The sequence below is a fragment of the Ranitomeya variabilis genome, chromosome 2, assembly GCF_051348905.1.
Source record: "Ranitomeya variabilis isolate aRanVar5 chromosome 2, aRanVar5.hap1, whole genome shotgun sequence".
Taxonomy (NCBI): domain Eukaryota; kingdom Metazoa; phylum Chordata; class Amphibia; order Anura; family Dendrobatidae; genus Ranitomeya; species Ranitomeya variabilis.
This window is the reverse complement of record NC_135233.1, coordinates 29,926,266-29,945,076: the sequence shown is the minus strand read 5'-3', so window position 1 is coordinate 29,945,076 and position 18,811 is coordinate 29,926,266. Positions and strand designations below refer to the sequence as shown.

Here is an 18,811-nt window from a genome sequence, read left to right as displayed (position 1 = left end):
AACTCCTCGTCTCGTCTCCTGCGGTCTCTTCATTTTCTTCTCTGATGAACTCATTACTGTCGTGTTTTTGATGTGGGTGCAACTGTAAATTACACCACCCAAACCACAGCTTCCAACTGCCGAGTCTCGTCTTTGCCGTTGACTTTTTTTTTTTCTAGAATTTGTGAAATGTGAACAAGTGTCTATATTCTTTAGCATCGCACTTATTGTAATAAAGAATCGGGAGTCGCCAAGAAAAAAATCTAAAATTCCCTTTTGGTGTAAAGTAAAAATGGTGAAAACCTTTTGTTAGTATCTTATTTTAGCTCTGGGATACGATGGCTTGAAGTTCTAGGCCTGGAGCCTGAGGCTGCACTACTGAGATGTTCTCATAACAACGTATCCCCTTCCTTCGGCCGCAGGGGAGAGGATGTAACCTGTTATTTGGGGCCAGTTTCCTTTTTTCTTGCCTGATGAGTCGGGATTGGAATCCACACTACACGAGGGCACTTGCTGTCTCAGTAGTGCAGCTTCAGGCCTGTAACTTCAAGTCATCATATCGCAATGCAGAAGTGAGATATTAAAAAGCCGTTTTCACATTTTTTACTGTTCACTAAAGTGCCCCATTAGACATTTCTTTCCCTCTGTCTCTTACATCGTGGCCAGAAGAAGCAACACTTCTTTTTCTTTTCTTTTTTTAATTCCTTTCCAGTGAATGAAAAACAGCTTGCGGAGAAGATCGCGGCGCTGATGAAAGAGAAAAGTGAAGCTTTGGAAAAAATATCTGAGTTTGAAAAAAAGGTAAATTGGGGAGAATTGATGCTTTGAAGCTTTGATGTCATCTCGCGGTAATTAACTCGTTAACTTGTAAATCCTCAGATAAAAGAGGTGAAGGAGGCGGAGGGCTCGACCCAGAAGAAAAGCAGCCACCTGCAGGAAGAGGCCGCCGCTCTCAAGGTATGGCAGAGCCCTAGATTTCCACGAGGAAAATACTTGACTTTTAGTAAAAGAAAATGACTCTTTGTTAACCCCTTGTCATTTTCTGTGCTCATTCATTTCCTAAAATGTCTAAACTGGTCAGAGGTAAATGGTAAGAGGCAACACCATCCTGATTGGGTGCAGCCAACGCTAAAGGAATCCTATATAGTGCTGTTATACTGTTAGGATCAGTGTGTACATCATGTGCAGTGTGCTCCCTCCAGTGGTGGCTGCAGAAATATATATATATATATATATATATATATATATATATATATATATATATATATATATATATATATATTTATTTTGCAGTGTGCTCCCTCTAGTGGTGGCTACAGTAAAAATTTTTCTCCTACGCCTCATTGGGGGACACAGGACCATGGGTGTTATGCTGCTGCCACTAGGAGGACACTAAGTAAACAGAAAGATTAACTCCTCCTCTGCAGTATGCACCCCTTCACTGGATACAATTTCAACCAGTTCTTGCTTAGTGTCTGTAGGAGGCACTTGGGTCTGTTTTCAGGCCCCAACTTTCTTATTTTAATTTTTATTTTAAAGCTTTTAGTTTTCTGTAAATTTTTAATTTTTTACTTAACGGAATGAAGGGGGCGACGGGTTCCTTTTTTAATAGGGTCCGCTCTCCCCCGAACCATCAACAGGCGAGCACGGCGAGTATACCTCCCCGTCCCTCTCCTGCGACGTATGGGGCACGCCTAATCTACGCTAGGGCGACGGTTCCTATACGGTCCCGCTCTCCCCCCTGTAAGATGGCGAGCACATGGAGTATACCTCTTATGTGCATCTCCCGGGCTCCACCGCACTCAAGCCCTCATCTTGGCGTCTCGTAGTCCCCACAGTAGCCGTAAGCCCCCTGTGGCAGGCGCAGAAGAACCCTGCAAAATCTCCATGCGGCAGGCACAGCTGTAAGTCCCCTGAGAAGGCAAGCATGCTTCAGGAGGCTCTCCGTCCCCCGACACAGGGAGGATCGATTGAGCTGGAGGTGGTCCCTCCTTCGGTGAGTACTATCTTCCTCACGCTGCCGGCGTGGGAAGAAGCGGTCCGGGTCCCTGGGGAGAGGTACCGCTGGCTAGATGCCAGCGACGATCGTTAGTCGCGGCCGCCAGAGCGCTTCGCCGGCCGGCTCCACTAATTTAGTCCCCGGCTTCTCCAGCCGGACTAGGCCGCAGTTCAAAAACCCCGCCCATGCCAGAGCCCCGCCCACTGTTCAGGCGCTTCTCGTTTTGAATGAGAAGAGCCCTGCAAATCTCGGGCGCCATCTTGGGACTCCACTGCTGCAGGGAAATACAGCCGAAAACGCTACCTCCCTCTCTTCCTCCCTGGGGGACACCAGTTCAGGACCGTGGGTAAGCTGCTCCGCTACATAGGGAAAAGCTTAACCCCTTCCCTGCTCACATAACTGCTACTGCGGTTTATCGGAGATAGACATTCACTATGTCTCAATCTATGGACGCAAAAAAAAAAGGGGACAAAAAGCACACTGTATTTTTTACCATTTGTGCCACTTGCAAGTCTGCTTTGCCAAGTGCCCACAGTACCCCCTTGTGCCAGAACTGTGACCTGGCCAGTGCGCAGCCGCCTTCTGCCGCCACTTCCTATGTCGTCTCCTGAGTGGGCCGCGCACGTTCAGTGGAATCCTTGGTCAAGGCATTGGACTCTTTCCGTGGGTCCTCCTTAAACCAGAATTCACCTCCGTCGGCTGCGACGGAATCTGGTAACGGCGCGGGGCTGTCCGACCACAGGGGGCGCACCGTTGTACGGGGCTCCCGGGGTTCCAGGAAAAGGACCCTTTCCCCATCTCCCGTACACGCTCGAGCTTCAGCTTCTGCAAGCTCATCTTCTCGCTTCCCCTCCCCTGAGGGTCGCAGCGTACAGGGCTCAATATATGAGTCGGAGGAATCTTTAACCCAAGACTCCTCTATTGGTCAGGCATTAATGGTGGACGATGAATCTGCTTCCTCTCAGGAAAACGCGTCCAAAAGATATTTGCTAATCACCCTGAGTTTCAGGATATTATCCAAAACACAGGGAGCACCCAGAAAAGCGCTTTACGGCTCAAAAAGCCACGGAAGATAAATATCCTTTCTCAAGGGATCTGGTGAAGGGCTTACTTCTTTCTCCTTCTGGATCCTGCCGTGTCGCGGCTTGCATCCAAAACAATCTTCTCTCTGTCAGACGATTCATCAGTCAAAAACCCTTCTGACCGCCAGATTGATTATTTGGCTCGCTCAGTCTTTGAAGTCTCAGGAGCAGCCCTCCTTGCATCCTTTGCAGCTTCCTGGGTAGCTAAGGCAATGGTGGCCTGGGCTGAGGTGTTGACCTTTACCGTCCACGGCAGTAATCTTCCCCCAGAGACGGCCAGACTAGCTAACCAGTTAGCTCAGGCCGGAGATTTTGTTGTTAGCGCCTCCATAGATGCAGCTAATTGCGCAGCGCAAGCGGCTGCTAACGCAATTTCCATCGGGGGAGCCCTATGGCTCCGCGATTGGTGAGCAGACTCTGCTTCCAAAAACTCGCTGACCTCTCTTCCTTACCAAGCGGGTCGTTTATTTGGGGGAAAACCTAGACCAAATCATTTCTGACGCTACGGAGAAAAAAAAAAAAAAAGTGAATTTCTTCCCCAGCAAAAACCGGCCCGGCCCTTTCGGAATCAGCAGCAGTTTCGATTCCGGTCATTTCGTAACAACTCCAGTTTGTCGTCCTCTTCCCCTGGTTCGGGACGTCGGTACAACAGAACTTCCCAGGTCTCATACAGACCAAACCGTTCCTGGAAACCCGGACCCAGGCCGTCTGCCCCTGAGCCGTCCGCATCCCTTAAACCTTCTCAATGACTCGTTGGCGTGTCCGGCGGACACCGACAAAGTAGGCTGACGCCTTCTTTTGTTCCGTCAACAGTGGCTCTCGGTCGTTCACGACGAGTGGGTCAGAGAGCTCGTGTCTTCCAGATACAAAATCGAGTTTTTCTTCACGCCATACAGGCGCTTCAAAAGGACTGTGTCATCACTCCAGTCCCTCGAGACCAAAGGTTCACGGGGTTTTACTCCAACCTTTTCGTGGTCCTAAAGAAGGACGGGACTCTACGGCCCATACTGGATCTCAAACTGCTAAAACAAATTCGTACGGGTCCGACACTTCAGGATGGACTCCCTCCGTTCCGTTGTCGCATCCCTAGAAAAAGGAGAGTTCCTTGCATCCATAGACATCAAAGATGCCTATCTACACATCCCAATTTTTCCCTCTCATCAGCAGTTCCTGCTCTTCGCAGCCCAAGAAGAACACTTCCAGTTTGTGGCCTTGCCCTTCGGACTTGCCACCGCCCCCAGAGTCTTCACAAAGGTCATGGCGGCTGTCATGGCCATTGTTCACGCTCGGGGAGTGGTAGTCCTGCCATATCTGGACGACCTATTAATCAAAGGTCCGTCCCAGTCTGCCTGCGAGGAGTCGGTGAGCATCAACGTGGATTCTCTTTCTCGCCTGGGTTGTAAGATCAACTTCGAGAAATCATCTCCAGTGCCGGCCCAGCAAATCTGCTTCCTGGGCATGATTTTGAACTCTTCCCGCGGGCTGGTCATTCTCCCTCCAGAGAAGGTTCTATCCTTACAACAGGGAGCGTGCAGGCTCTTCCGCCCAGTCCCTCACTCCATTCGCTTTGCTATGCGCATCCTCTGGAAAATGGTTGCGGCGATGGAAGCCATTCTGTTTGCGCAGTGCCATCCCCGTCCCTTGCAACAGGCGCTCCTTTTAGCCTGGCACAGAAGCCCGGTTTCTCTTGACCGTCGCTTTCATCTACCCCCACAGGTCAGGCAGACCCTCAGGTGGTGGACACTACAGTCTTCCTTGAACCAAGGGAAATCCTTTCTTCCTGTGCGCTGGTTAGTGGTGACTACCGATGCCAGCCTTTTTGGCTGGGGTGCAGTTTTTATTCACCACACGGCACAGGGTCGTTGGTCCACGAGAGAGTCACGTCTCCCAATCAATATCCTGGAAATTTGAGCGATCATTCTCGCTTTACACAACTTTCACCACCTTCTCGCAGGTCATCCCATCAGAATTCAATCTGACAACGCCACAGCCGTGGCGTACATCAACCCACAAGGGGGAACCCGCAGCAGAGCAGCCATGCGCGAAGTCTCCCACATCCTGCGCTTGGCAGAGACCAATCACTCACTCATATCGGCGATCCACATACCGGGCGTGGAGAATTGGGAGGCTGACTTCCTCAGTCGCCAAAGTCTTGCTTCGGGCGAGTGGTCCCTCCATCCGGAAGTCTTCCAGCAGATTTGCCTTCGCTGGCTGACGCCGGATGTGGATCTCATGACCTTGAGGTTCAACAACCAGGTTCCCCAGTTCATTGCCCGTTCCCACGATCCTCGCGCCATCGGGGCAGATGCCCTGGTTCTGTCGTGGCATCTGTTCCAGCTGCCATACATTTTTCCGCCCCTTCCTCTGCTTCCGAGAGTCATCAAAAAGATCAGAGCAGAGGGGAGACCGGTGATTCTCGTCGCGCCCGACTGGCCGCGCCGAGCATGGTACGCGGAACTCGTCCAAATGGTCGCCGACACCCCCTGGCGCCTTCCAGATCGCACGGACCTTCTCTTCCAGGGCCCGATTTGCCACCAGAACTCTGGGGCACTGTCTTTGACGGCGTGGCCGTTGAATCCTGGATTTTAGCCCAAGCCGGATTCTCTCCGGGGGTTTCTTCTACCATGATTCGCGCTAGGAATCCTGTATCCATGCGCATTTATCATCGCACCTGGCGTATCTTCTTTTCATAGTGCAATACCCATGGACGTTTGCCCTTAGTCTTTTCCATTCCGTCCATTCTGGAGTTTCTCCAATCAAGTTTAGAGTCAGGCCTTGCCCTAAGCTCGCTCAAGGGACAAGTGTCCGCCTTGTCTGTTCTATTCCAACGAAGGATCGCTTCCAGACTGCCGGTTAAGACGTTCATCCAAGGAGTCTCCCGGGTGGTCCCTCCCTATAGAATGCCTTTGGCGTCATGGGATCTTAACTTGGTTCTTGGAGTTCTTCAGGAGGCCTCTTTCGAACCATTGCAGGACATCTCTCTCACCCTCCTCTCATCGAAGGTGGTCTTTCTAGTGGCAATTACGTCAATTAGGAGAGTTTCTGAGTTGGCGGCTCTCTTGCCGACCCCCCCCCCCCCTTTTTCTGAATTTTCACCCAGACAAGGTGGTTTTGAGAACCTCTCCCGAGGACATTGTCTTGCCGTCTTTCTGTCCTGCACCTACTCATTGTATCGAGAAAGCTCTCCATACTCTGGATCTGGTTAGAGCTCTTCGGAGGTGCATATCTCGCACGGCTCACTTCCGTAAGTCGGATATCCTCTTCGTGCTTCCGGAGGGACATAGGAAGGGTCTACCTGCCTCAAAGGCCACTCTAGCCAAGTAGATTTGTTCCGCTATTCAGGAATCCTATCGTGTCAGGAACACTCCTGTCCCAGCTGGGATTAAGGCGCATTCCACCCGGTCGGTCGGTGCTTCTTGGGCCATTCGGCACCAGGCGTCCGCACATCAGCTTGTAAAGCTACGACTTGGTCCAGTCTGCATACTTTCACGAAGCACTACCTCATCCATACTCAGGCTTCGGCAGACGCTGCCCTCGGCAGGTGCATTCTGCACACAACGGTACCTCAGTAAGCTGGTGGTACATGGGGTATTAGCATATTGCTCCCCACCCAGGGACTGCTTTTGTACGTCCCATGGTCCTGTCCCCCCCAATGAGGCGTAGGAGAAAAGGAGATTTTTGTGTACTCACCGTAAAATCTTTTTCTCCGAGCCACTCATTGGGGGACACAGCACCCACCCTGTTAGCCTGTTTTGGCTTGTTGTTACTTCTTTGGTTTTGACATAGTTTGTCTTTGTTCATGCTCCTACTGCTTTACTACCGAACTGGTTGAAATTGTATCCAGTGAAGGGGTGTATACTGCAGAGGAGGAGTTAATCTTTCTGTTTACTTAGTGTCCTCCTAGTGGCAGCAGCATAACACCCATGGTCCTGTGTCCCCCAATGAGTGGCTCGGAGAAAAAGATTTTACGGTGAGTACACAAAAATCTCCTTTTAACCCCTTAGTGACATCTGCCTTACATTTACAGTACAGATGTGCAGATAAGGCTGAGTATCTGCTGCAGTCGGGGCCAGCTCAGATTTCAAAAGTATAACCTCTTAGATGCTTCTGTCAATCATGACATCATCATTTAGGAAGTTAGCGAAGGGGTGGGTAGTCTGTTGGAGTCTCCACAAGGTGATCACGGGGTGCCGATGGGTTATCAAGGCCCCAGGCTAGGCTTTGTGAGAGACCAGAAATTACAGAATACACCACAATACTACGGTAGTGCAGTGTATTGTATTGGCGATCAAGGGATTGCATGTTCAAGACTAACTAACTACTTTTTACTATACGGATAGTGGAGATCAGGGTGACACATTCACTTTTCTTCAATATTTGAGGTTTCTTACTTGTAGATGTTGGGGGATTAATTAATGGTTTCAGTACTAAAGTTACCGGTGTATTGATGAATTAATTACCAGGAAGAGAATATAGAAATATTTATAGATAAAGAATATAAAGGTTTCCACTTTCCTTTCCTTCAGATGACGATTAAGGAGATGAAGAACAACAACAAGCTGTTAGAAGCCCGAATGAGGAACTTGCTTCAGGAGTTGGAGTCTCAGAAGGAACAGAACAAGAGAAAGCAGGAAATGGTGAGAAGGGGACGGGCGGTGACATTTCTCTCCGGGGTCGCCCCTAGTGTGACTGACAGCATTTCATGTAACTTCATGACTTGAAGGGATACGTCATGCTTAAAAGGTGCCCGGGATGTCTGGTACAATCAGGTTTTCTTCTGGTTTGTGTCAGACACGCGGCAGCACTCCCTGCAACTGTTAGTGACTGCTGTGGTTTATGGAGGGGGCTGGCTGATTGCAGGAGTCTGGCTAAGCTAATGAACTGAGCAGTCGGCCGGCCCCCTTCACACACAGCGCAGGTCACATCCGACGCTGAAAATTAGGTCCCGCGTACAATGTAAGATTAGCTGCTGGGACCGGAGCTTGTAGATAAATATCAGGGCACCGTTTATACATCAAGTATGTTAGACAGTTGCAGCATTTACTAACTCTGAGGACCGATCTTTCCAAATACAAGTAAATGACAAAAAAGTGCAGGACAGTTCCTAATGTCTCCCAAAAGTGGGATCTGAACTTCTGGATTGTGGCATCCCAGCATGCAGAGCCGGATCTTAAAACCCTCCGCAGTCCCCCGTCACAGTGAAAGTGTGAGATCCCGCTCTGTTCATTAACCCAAAGCTGCCACGTCCTTTACTAAACGGTTACTGAATGGTGAGATCCTGAGGGTGCTAATCATTTGTGTCAGTGCCATTAGCGAGATCTCACTTTAACACTTCTAGAGGGGCTGCAAATGGATGTGGGGGTCCTGCTCTCTATACTGGGAACCCACTGCGAGAGGAGCCATGGAGGGATGTGAGGTCATGCTGGAATCCCACAGTGAAGGGGGCCGCGAAGGCATATGGGGTCCTGCTCTCCATGCTGGGATCCCACTGTGGGGGGGCACTGATGCATGTGGGGTCCTGCTCTCCATGCTGTGATCCTGCTCTCCATGCTGGGATCCCACTTTGAGGGGGGGGCTGCTCCAGAGTGTCGCTTTAAGAATGGTTTAAATGAATGGGAACACCTACACCTCTAAATGAGTTGTCTAGTAGTGGACATCCCCTGCTTTATCAATTAAGGGCCCCAGCAGTATCATTCCAGAGAGGTCAGCGCTGATGTTCCTGGCGGATAATGTGACATTCAGTGCAGCGGCCCCGTAACACAACAAAGTCCCGTCATCCGCTTGGAGTACCAGCGCTGACATCTGTGGAACTATACCATTGGGGTACTGAGTTGATTGTCCAAGGGATGTCCATTACTCAACAGCCCCTTGAAGACCAACATGTACGTCTATTAACAGACATCTATCTGTGTGTTACTCATCTCTTAATATATACTGCATATGTACTCTGCCTTCCCTTCTCAGAAATGATCATAATTGTAGATTAGTGTGTCATCTTATGAGTGGATTGAATAAAACTACTTTCCATTTGCAGATCTACGAAGGGCAGAAATCTGTAGAGCAGCTGAAAGAGCAGTTTGTGCAAAACTCTGCGGAGCTCTCCGAGGTAAGCTCAGTCCCTCTAGGTAATGGAAAGAATTTATTAAAGGGGTTATCCATCGCCTCTTCTGTGTCAGGTGAGATTCGCTACTGACGTGGCCTCTTGTCAGGTATTGAGGGCTCTGCAGGCAGGTATCGCACTTCTAATTAGTAAGATACCTGTCGGCCGTGCACGAGACCTGCTGAGCAGCCTGCCGGGGCCACATCAGTAACGCCTTTCAGCCTCTTATGCCAGAAGGAATGGATCTGGATTGGTCACTTTCAGTATTTTATTATGTTTTTAACCCCTTAAGCCCCGAGGGTGGTTTGCACGTTAATGACCGGGCCAATTTTTACAATTCTGACCACTGTCCCTTTATGAGGTTATAACTCTGGAACGCTTCAACGGGTCTTGGCGATTCTGACCTTGTTTTCTCGTGACATATTGTACTTCATGATAGTGGTAAAATTTCTTTGATATTACCTGCGTTTATTTGCAAAAAAAAATGGAAATTTGGCGAAAATTTTGAAAATTTTGCAATTTTCCAACTTTGAATTTTTATGCCCTTAAATCACAGAGATATGTCACACAAAATACTTAATAAGTAACATTTCCCACATGTCTACTTTACATCAGCACAATTTTGGAACCAAAATTTTTTTTTGTTAGGGAGTTATAAGGGTTAAAAGTTGACCAGCAATTTCTCATTTTTACAACACCATTTTTTTTTAGGGACCACATCTCATTTGAAGTCATTTTGAGGGGTCTATATGATAGAAAATACCCAAGTGTGACACCATTCTAAAAACTGCACCCCTCAAGGTGCTCAAAACCATATTCAAGAAGTTTATTAACCCCTCAGGTGCTTCACAGGAATTTTTGGAATGTTTAAATAAAAATGAACATTTAACTTTTTTTCACAAAAAATTTACTTCAGCTCCAATTTGTTTTATTTTACCAAGGGTAACAGGAGAAAATGGACCCCAAAAGTTGTTGTACAATTTGTCCTGAGTACGCCGATACCCCATATGTGGGGGTAAACCACTGTTTGGGCGCATGACAGAGCTCGGAAGCGAAGGAGCGCCATTTGACTTTTCAATGCAAAATTGACTGGAATTGAGATGCGACGCCATGTTGCGTTTGGGGAGCCCCTGATGTGCCTAAACATTGAAACCCCCCACAAGTGACACCATTTTGGAAAGTAGACCCCCTAAGGAACTTATCTAGATGTGTTTTGAGCGCTTTGACCCACCAAGGGCTTCACAGAAGTTAATAATGCAGAGCCGTAAAAATAAAACAAAAATTTTTTCCCACAAAAATTATTTTTTTAGCCCCCAGTTTTGCATTTTCCCGAGGGTAGCAGGAGAAATTGGACCCCAAAATTTGTTGTCCAAGTTGTCCTGAGTGCGATATTACACCATATGTGGGGAGAACCACTGTTTGGGTGCATAGGAGGGCTCGGAAAGGAAGGAGCGCCATTTGGAATGCAGACTTAGATGGAATGGTCTGCAGGCGTCACATTGCGTTTGCAGAGCCCCTAATGTACCTAAACAGTAGAAACCCCCCACAAGTGACACCATGTTGGAAAGTAGACCCCCTAAGGAACTTATCTAGATGTGTGGTGAGCGCTTTGACCCACCAAGGGCTTCACAGAAGTTTATAATGCAGAGCCATAAAAATAAAACAAAAATTTTTTCCCACAAAAATTATTTTTTAGCCCCCAGTTTTGTATTTTCCCGAGGGTAACAGGAGAAATTGGACCCCAAAAGTGGTTGTCCAATTTGTCCTGAGTGCGCTGATACCCCATATGTGGGGGGGAACCACCGTTTGGACGCATGGAAGGGCTCGGAAGTGAAGGAGCGCCATTTGGAATGCAGACAGATGGAATCGTCTGCAGGCGTCACATTGCGTTTGCAGAGCCCCTAAACAGTAGAAACCCCCCACAAGTGACACCATGTTGGAAAGTAGACCCCCTAAGGAACTTATCTAGATGTGTGGTGAGCGCTTTGACCCACCAAGGGCTTCACAGAAGTTTATAATGCAGAGCCATAAAAATAAAACAAAAATTTTTTCCCACAAAAATTATTTTTTAGCCCCCAGTTTTGTATTTTCCCGAGGGTAACAGGAGAAATTGGACCCCAAAAGTTGTTGTCCAATTTGTCCTGAGTGCGCTGATACCCCATATGTGGGGGGAACCACCGTTTGGATGCATGGGAGGGCTCGGAAGGGAAGGAGCGCCATTTGGAATGCAGACTTAGATGGAATGGTCTGCAGGCGTCACATTGAGTTTGCAGAGCCCCTAATGTACCTAAACAGTAGAAGCCCCGCACAAGTGACCCCATTTTGGAAACTAGACCCCCCAAGGAACTTATCTAGATGTGTTGTAAGAACTTTGAACCCCCAAGTGTTTCACTACAGTTTATAACGCAGAGCCGTGAAAATAAAAAATCTTTTTTTTTCCCACAAAAATTATTTTTTAGCCCCCAGTTTTGCATTTTCCCAGGGGTAACAGGAGAAATTGGACCCCAAAGGTTGTTGTCCTATTTGTCCTGAGTACGCTGATACCCCATATGTTGGGGTAAACCCCTGTTTGGGCACACGGGAGAGCTCGGAAGGGAAGGAGCACTGTTTTACTTTTTCAACGCAGAATTGGCTGGAATTGAGATCGGACGCCATGTCGCGTTTGGAGAGCCCCTGATGTGCCGAAACAGTGGAAACCCCCCAATTATAACTGAAACCCTAATCCAAACACACCCCTAACCCTAATCCCAACAGTAACCCTAACCACACCTCTAACCCTGACACACCCCTAACCCTAATCCCAACCCTATTCCCAACCGTAAATGTAATCTAAACCCTAACCGTAACTTTAGCCCCAACCCTAACCCTAACTTTAGCCCCAACCCTAACTGTAGCCTTAACCCTAGCCCCAACCCTAACCCTAGCCCTAACCCTAGCCCTAATGGGAAAATGGAAATAAATACATTTTTTTTATTTTTCCCTAACTAAGGGGGTGATGAAGGGGGGGTTTGATTTACTTTTATAGCGGGTTTTTTAGCGGATTTTTATGATTGGCAGCCGTCACACACTGAAAGACGCTTTTTATTGCAAAAAATATTTTTTGCGTTACCACATTTTGAGAGCTATACATTTTCCATATTTTGGTCCACAGTCATGTGAGGTCTTGTTTTTTGCGGGACGAGTTGACGTTTTTATTGGTAACATTTTTGGGCACGTCACATTTTTTGATCGCTTTTTATTCCGATTTTTGTGAGGCAGAATGACCAAAAACCAGCTATTCATGAATTTCTTTTGGGGGAGGCGTTTATACTGTTCCGCGTTTGGTAAAATTGATAAAGCAGTTTTATTCTTCGGGTCAGTACGATTACAGCGATACCTCATTTATATTTATTTTTTTATGTTTTGGCGCTTTTATACGATAAAAACTATTTTATGGAAAAAATAATTATTTTTGCATCGCTTTATTCTCAGGACTATAACTTTTTTATTTTTTTGCTGATCATGCTGTATGGCGGCTCGTTATTTGCGGGACAAGATGACGCTTTCAGCGGTACCATGGTTATTTATATCTGTCTTTTTGATCGTGTGTTATTCCACTTTTTGTTCGGCGGTATGATAATAAAGCGTTGTTTTTTGCCTCGTTTTTTTTTTTTTTTCCTTACGGTGTTTACTGAAGGGGTTAACTAGTGGGCCAGTTTTATAGGTCGGGTCGTTATGGACGCGGCGATACTAAATATGTCTACTTTTATTGTTTTTTTTTTATTATTTAGATAAAGAAATGTATTTATGGGAATAATATTTTTTTTTTTTTTCATTATTTTGGAATATTTTTTTTAATTTTTTTTTACACATTTGGAAATTTTTTTTTTTTACTTTTTTACTTTGCCCCAGGGGGGGACAATACAGATCAGTGATCTGCCAGTTTGCATAGCACTCTGACAGATCACCGATCTGAGAGAAGTGCAGGCTGCTTCACAGTGCCTGCTCTGAGCAGGCTTCTGTGAAGCCACCTCCCTCCCTGCAGGACCCGGATCCGCGGCCATCTTGGATCCGGGTCTGGAGCAGGCAGGGAGGGAGGTAAGACCCTCGCAGCAACGCGATCACATCGCGTTGCTGCGGGGGGCTCAGGGAAGCCCGCAGGGAGCCCCCTCCCTGCGCGATGCTTCCCTGCACCGCCGGCACATCGCGATCATGTTTGATCGCGGTGTGCCGGGGGTTAATGTGCCGGGAGCGGTCCGTGACCGCTCCTGGCACATAGTGCCGGATGTCAGCTGCGATAGGCAGCTGACACCCGGCCGCGATCGGCCGCGCTCCCCCCGTGAGCGCGGCCGATCGCGTATGACGTACTATCCCGTCACCGGGAATTAAGTCCCGGGTCACCTTGACGGGATAGTACGTCATACGGGATTAAGGGGTTAATCATCCATATGTCTTAAAACATTGGCTTATCACAACATGCCCTTTTCGTGGGCCCTTGTTGATCCCCTCTCAGAGCCAGAGGGAGAAGCTGCTCCTAGCAAGCACACAATTGTTAGCAGTGCTCGTACATTTTCTCACTAATTTTGACCTTTATTCTTTTTTGATTCAGTTGCAAATTGCATTAAACGAGGCAAAAATGAAAGAGCAGAAGGTCCGAAACGATGTCCGTATTTTGCAAGAGGAGAATACCCGGCTGAAGGACAGGAAGGAGCAGGTACGCCCTGAACTGAACCCCTTACCGATGTCCTATCTCTAAGTCGCTCCCCGTCCACCATTTCTCCATGTTATTTAGTTGTGCAAATAACATTTACTAGTACAGCTGCTTCCAGGCACCGGCAGATGGTTTCCATTCACTGCATGTTACGATTCATCTTCACGTCATTTTCTTTTTGTTGTAGCTCCTGCAGGAAGCGGACGGATGGAGCGAGAGACAGCGGGAGCTCGACGAGCAGATCCGTCTCCAGCAGAAATCGCACAAGGATTTGGAGGAAGCTCTGGCCTACAAAGAAAACGAGATTGAGGTAAAATGATTTCTCTGATGTTTTAGGTTCTTTCCTTCTTGTTACATTTGACCATTTGGCTGTGACCTCCCTCCTGTGTTACCTGTAAGACAACCGGGACATGAGCACCGATTCCTCCAAGCCAGGCAATACAAAATACATAAATATTTAAGTTTTTTATTTTATTTTTTGCACTAAGGCTGCTTTCACACTAGCGTCGGTACGGGGCCGTCGTGCTGCGTCGGCCCGACGTACCGACGCATACTGTTCAAAAAATGCCCGACTTTGGCAGCGGAAGCAGTCTTACGACGCTTCTGCTGCCCCATTGCAAGGGCCGAGGTGGAGGTGGCGGAGTTTCGGCCGCGCATGCGCGGTCGAAAACGGCGGTCTCGACGCACAAAAAAACGTTACATGTAACTTTTTTTGTGGCGGCTGTGCGCCAAAACACGACGCAACTGTCGCACGACGGTTGCGACGTGTGGCACTGCATCGCTAATAAGTCTATGGAGAAAAAACGCATCCTGCGGGCAACTTTGCAGGATGCGTTTTTTATCCACAACGACGCATTGCGACGTGCAGTGCCCGGCGCTAGTGTGAAAGAGGGGAAATAAAGGGGAGAAGATGCATCCAGACACTTTCAAAGGGACTGCTGTACATAGCTGATAGGCATTTTAGAGCCCTGTACTCAGGATCTATGGAGGTCCCAGTGGTCAGACCTCCAAGAAATAAGCAACTTTAAATGTTGGGAGTAAAGGTACCTTCACACTAAGTGACGCTGCAGCGATACAGACAATGATGCCGATCGCTGCAGCGTCGCTGTTTAGTCGTTGTGTGGTCGCTGGAGAGCTGTCACACAGACAGCTCTCCAGCGACCAACGATGCCGAAGTCCCCTGGTAACCAGGGTAAACATCGGGTTACTAAGCGCAGGGCCGCGCTTAGTAACCCGATGTTTACCCTGGTTACCATTGTAAAAGTAAAAAAAAAAAACACATACTCACATTCCGGTGCCCGGCGTCTGCTTCCCTGCACTCCTCCTGCATCCTGTGTCAGCACCGAACATCTCCGGCATCTCCCACAGAGCAGAGCGGTGACGTCACCGCTCTGCTTTACGGCCGACACTTACACAGTATGCAGGAGGAGTGCAGGGAAGCGGACGCCGGGCACCGGAATGTGAGTATGTGTTTTTTTTTTTTTTTTAACTTTTACAATGGTAACCAGGGTAAACATCGGGTTACTAAGCGCGGCCCTGCGCTTAGTAACCCGATGTTTACCCTGGTTACCAGTGAAGACATCGCTGGATCGCTGTCACACACACACCGATTCAGCGATGTCAGCGGGAGATCCAGCGACGAAATAAAGTTCTGGCCTTCTAGCTCCGACCAGCGATCTCACAGCGGGATCCTGATCGCTGCTGCATGTCAAACACAATGATATCGCTATCCAGGACGCTGCAACGTCACGGATCGCTATCGTTATCGTTGTAAAGTCGCTTAGTGTGAAGGTACCTTAACACATTAACATACAGCACTTAAAAATGCTCTATAAAGTATCCAGGCAAATAGTAGGAAACATCATCCAGGTCTAGGATCATAGGGTTATTGTCTGTATCCCTAGAGTACTAGAGCTGTGAAGGGGTTAATGTCTGTGGAACTGGTGGTCCAAAGCAGTGAGGAGGTTAAAAATGTAGTTGGTGGTCCAGGGCAGTGATGGGATTAATGTCTGTGTACCTGGTGGTCCAGATTGAGGGGGTTAATGTCCGAGTACCTGGTGGTCCAGGGCAGTGAGGGGGTGAAAGTGCCATACCTGTAGATTGGGCAGAGCGCAGGGAATCTGCACATCAGAGTGACTTTGGCTTTTGAGCTGCATCGGATGTTTTTTTTTCGAGGGGTCACGAGTAACTACATACTCGTATCTCCATGTTTTTTGTCTGTTCCCTTCCCGATTGTTAGGGCGTCCTCCTGCATACACACAATAGGACATTGGCCTGTGATGTGCGTGTGTGAGAGAGGAATATCTGGGAAAGGAGAGGTCACGTCTCTGCTCACACCACAGTTATTATCAGGCGGCAACTGAGGCATTCTTATATCTCATATATCAAATAGATACCAACCCATGTGCGCCAGAACCACAACTCCCAGACTACATGCAGTATTATAGCACGGAGAGATTCTACTAAAACAGAACTTTTCATTTTTAACCTTAAAAAAATCACAGTGTGTTATCCAGTAAACTAGAAGTAAAACCAACCATATAAAGGCAGAGCTGCCCGAAGCCGTGCGATGGCTCCTCACTCACCAGGTCACAAAATTTGGAGGAAGCGGAGTGTATATCAATGACCAATGAGGCAAAGATCTCACCCGAGCCAAACTGAAGGACGTGGTGGTCCGTAGCGTCTCATGGGCATCAGATGAAGCAAGGGACAAGGAGAAGACCCATGTCGTGCTCCATGTGTGACTTTCGCCTTGACGAGGGCAATACTCGTGTGTGGAACTAATCGATGACCCCAAAAACAAGAATCCCTCCCTACACGTTCCCACCTTACTAGTAAGGCTCCATCAGGGGAGTGTATATTGACTAACACCCTGTGACTTTTTAAGGTTAAAAATGAAGTTCTGTTTCCGTAGAAAGTCTCGCTGCCCCAATACTGGATTCTTAGGTCTCCCCTTATATCCTTAGGTCCTGACTAACTGCATCGTGCAGCTGAAGCAGCTGGAGGAGGACACCGGAGATGACAGCAGCTGGCAGCCGGCGGTGGACGGGGAGCTGGAAAACGGAGAAATCCCAGGTAATAATACTGCAGATATAACATGTAATACACCGATCGGCCATGAAATGCCGAGGGCTGCAGTGAGGGACATGAGCCGGGACACAGGGGAGCTACACAATGTGCAGCAGATGGCGGGAATAATATGGCTGATGGGTGTATCTAGTTATAGATGGTATGTACATGTTCTCTGTTTCTTATGGCTGGAGTAAGCTCAGGATTTTCTTCTTTTTTTCTTCCAGAGAAACGCAAGGAAAAGATGAAGATGCAAATAAAGCAGATGATGGACGTGTCGCGGGTGAGGCTGCTGTGCTCTGGTTATTTATGTGGTGATGAATCCAACTCACAGATAGAAAGATAAGACGTGTGATAGACCTAGGGTCTGTACGAGGGCTGCATAGGAGAAGGCAGGCATGAGTAGATCCTGCCCTGTGCTCATGAGCTGGCACTATCTCCTCTGACCACTGACATTTGTGTTTTCTCTGTCTTAGGTAAAAACCACGCTATCAATTATCGAGGAGGAGAAAGATCTGTATCAGCGAAAACTGACGGATGAGATCTCCTCACGACACGATCTGGAAGGTGAGATGGGAAAGTAGAAATTGATGTAAAGTAGTCACCAAGGGCCGAGGCCTCAGATATGAGGTGTGTTGGGGGGTCTGGGGACCCCAGAAGATTTCCGTCCTGTGGTCACCTGTGAGGCAGCCGTCACTAGCACATGCTGGGGCTGACTCTATTCCTGACTAATACACTATATGGCAACATGTTACCGTCCGCACATCTCTGCGTCTTATCAAGAATGTGCTCAGTTTAGCGTACAAGGTTTTATGTTCAGCGTCTTTCCACATGAGACTTTCGTCCGTTTCCTCACTATATTCCTAGTAGAAATGTTCCCTTCTCTCTCGTCTGCAGAGGAAATTAAGCAACTTCAGCATGACACCGGCTCCCTGCAGTCCGACAAGACCCAACTGGACAACGAGTGCAAAACTCTGCGCCAGAAAGTGGAGATTCTCACCGAGCTTTACCAGCAGAAGGAGATGGCGCTGCAGAAGTGAGTGGCGCCATTACCGGACCTGGGATTGGGAGATTTCTGGAGTAGGAATAATTAGAAGGGGCACAGCACTACATCAGAGCAACAGCCGCCTTATTCTCGGGATCTGTGGGTGTCCCCAGGGTACAATGGTGGCATGACCTTGTCTTTAGAGGATGAAATGACCTTTTTCGTGGACACCTTAAATCCTGGCATCTGTTCTTGTCTTATAATCCCTTACAGAAAACTCACCCAGGAGGAGTACGAGAGGCAAGAAAAAGAGCAGAAGTTATCCGCCGCTGACGAGAAAGCCATCGTAGCTAGCGAAGAAGTGAAAATCTACAAGTACGTACGTCCACCTCGCCCCTGATGGAGCGCTGCTCCTGCTGTCCAGCCGCACTCAGTATCACATTAGTCCAGATGTTTGTCCCAGAACATTGTCCCAATGGTTTATGTTGGTTATCTGGGATTGTGACTGAGCTTGGTGGAGTTTGGCGCTGCCGGCGATCTTGCATGTCTTCAAATCTCTCCTTTTATAACTTGCCTTCTTTCGTGCACACAGGCAGCGTATTCAAGAAATGGAGGAGGAGCTGCAAAAAACGGAGCGATCCTTTAAGAATCAGGTAACATTACCCATCAGGTCACTCACCTTATATTTATGGTACAGCCGCCATACACTTCCCCCCGGCCTCTGTACAGGCGTGACATTAGGATGAGTCCGATCATATGGAGGATAATCTGTACTTACATTTGGCTTTACAGTCAGGAAATAAAATTAAAAACAAAAAACAAAACCGTAGAGAACAGACTGAGACATAAGGAGACAGGTCCTTGCCATAGGAGCTTACACTCTATGCACACAGTAGATTGTTAGCAG

The 18,811-nt window shown here is 48.0% G+C and overlaps 1 protein-coding gene across 2 annotated transcripts in view; it reads left to right on the top strand.

Annotated features, from left to right (window-relative positions):
* Positions 1-18,811, top strand: part of MIA3 (MIA SH3 domain ER export factor 3) — an 80,918-nt gene that overhangs the window by 42,335 nt on the left and 19,772 nt on the right. For both annotated transcript variants that reach the window (XM_077282229.1, XM_077282230.1), the window contains exons 9-20: positions 692-780; positions 859-936; positions 7,587-7,697; positions 9,095-9,166; positions 13,749-13,853; positions 14,038-14,160; positions 16,817-16,925; positions 17,147-17,202; positions 17,396-17,486; positions 17,817-17,955; positions 18,178-18,279; positions 18,497-18,557. In XM_077282229.1, coding sequence (XP_077138344.1) covers positions 692-780; positions 859-936; positions 7,587-7,697; positions 9,095-9,166; positions 13,749-13,853; positions 14,038-14,160; positions 16,817-16,925; positions 17,147-17,202; positions 17,396-17,486; positions 17,817-17,955; positions 18,178-18,279; positions 18,497-18,557 — 1,136 coding nt within the window. The remainder of the gene's footprint in view (positions 1-691; positions 781-858; positions 937-7,586; positions 7,698-9,094; positions 9,167-13,748; positions 13,854-14,037; positions 14,161-16,816; positions 16,926-17,146; positions 17,203-17,395; positions 17,487-17,816; positions 17,956-18,177; positions 18,280-18,496; positions 18,558-18,811) is intronic.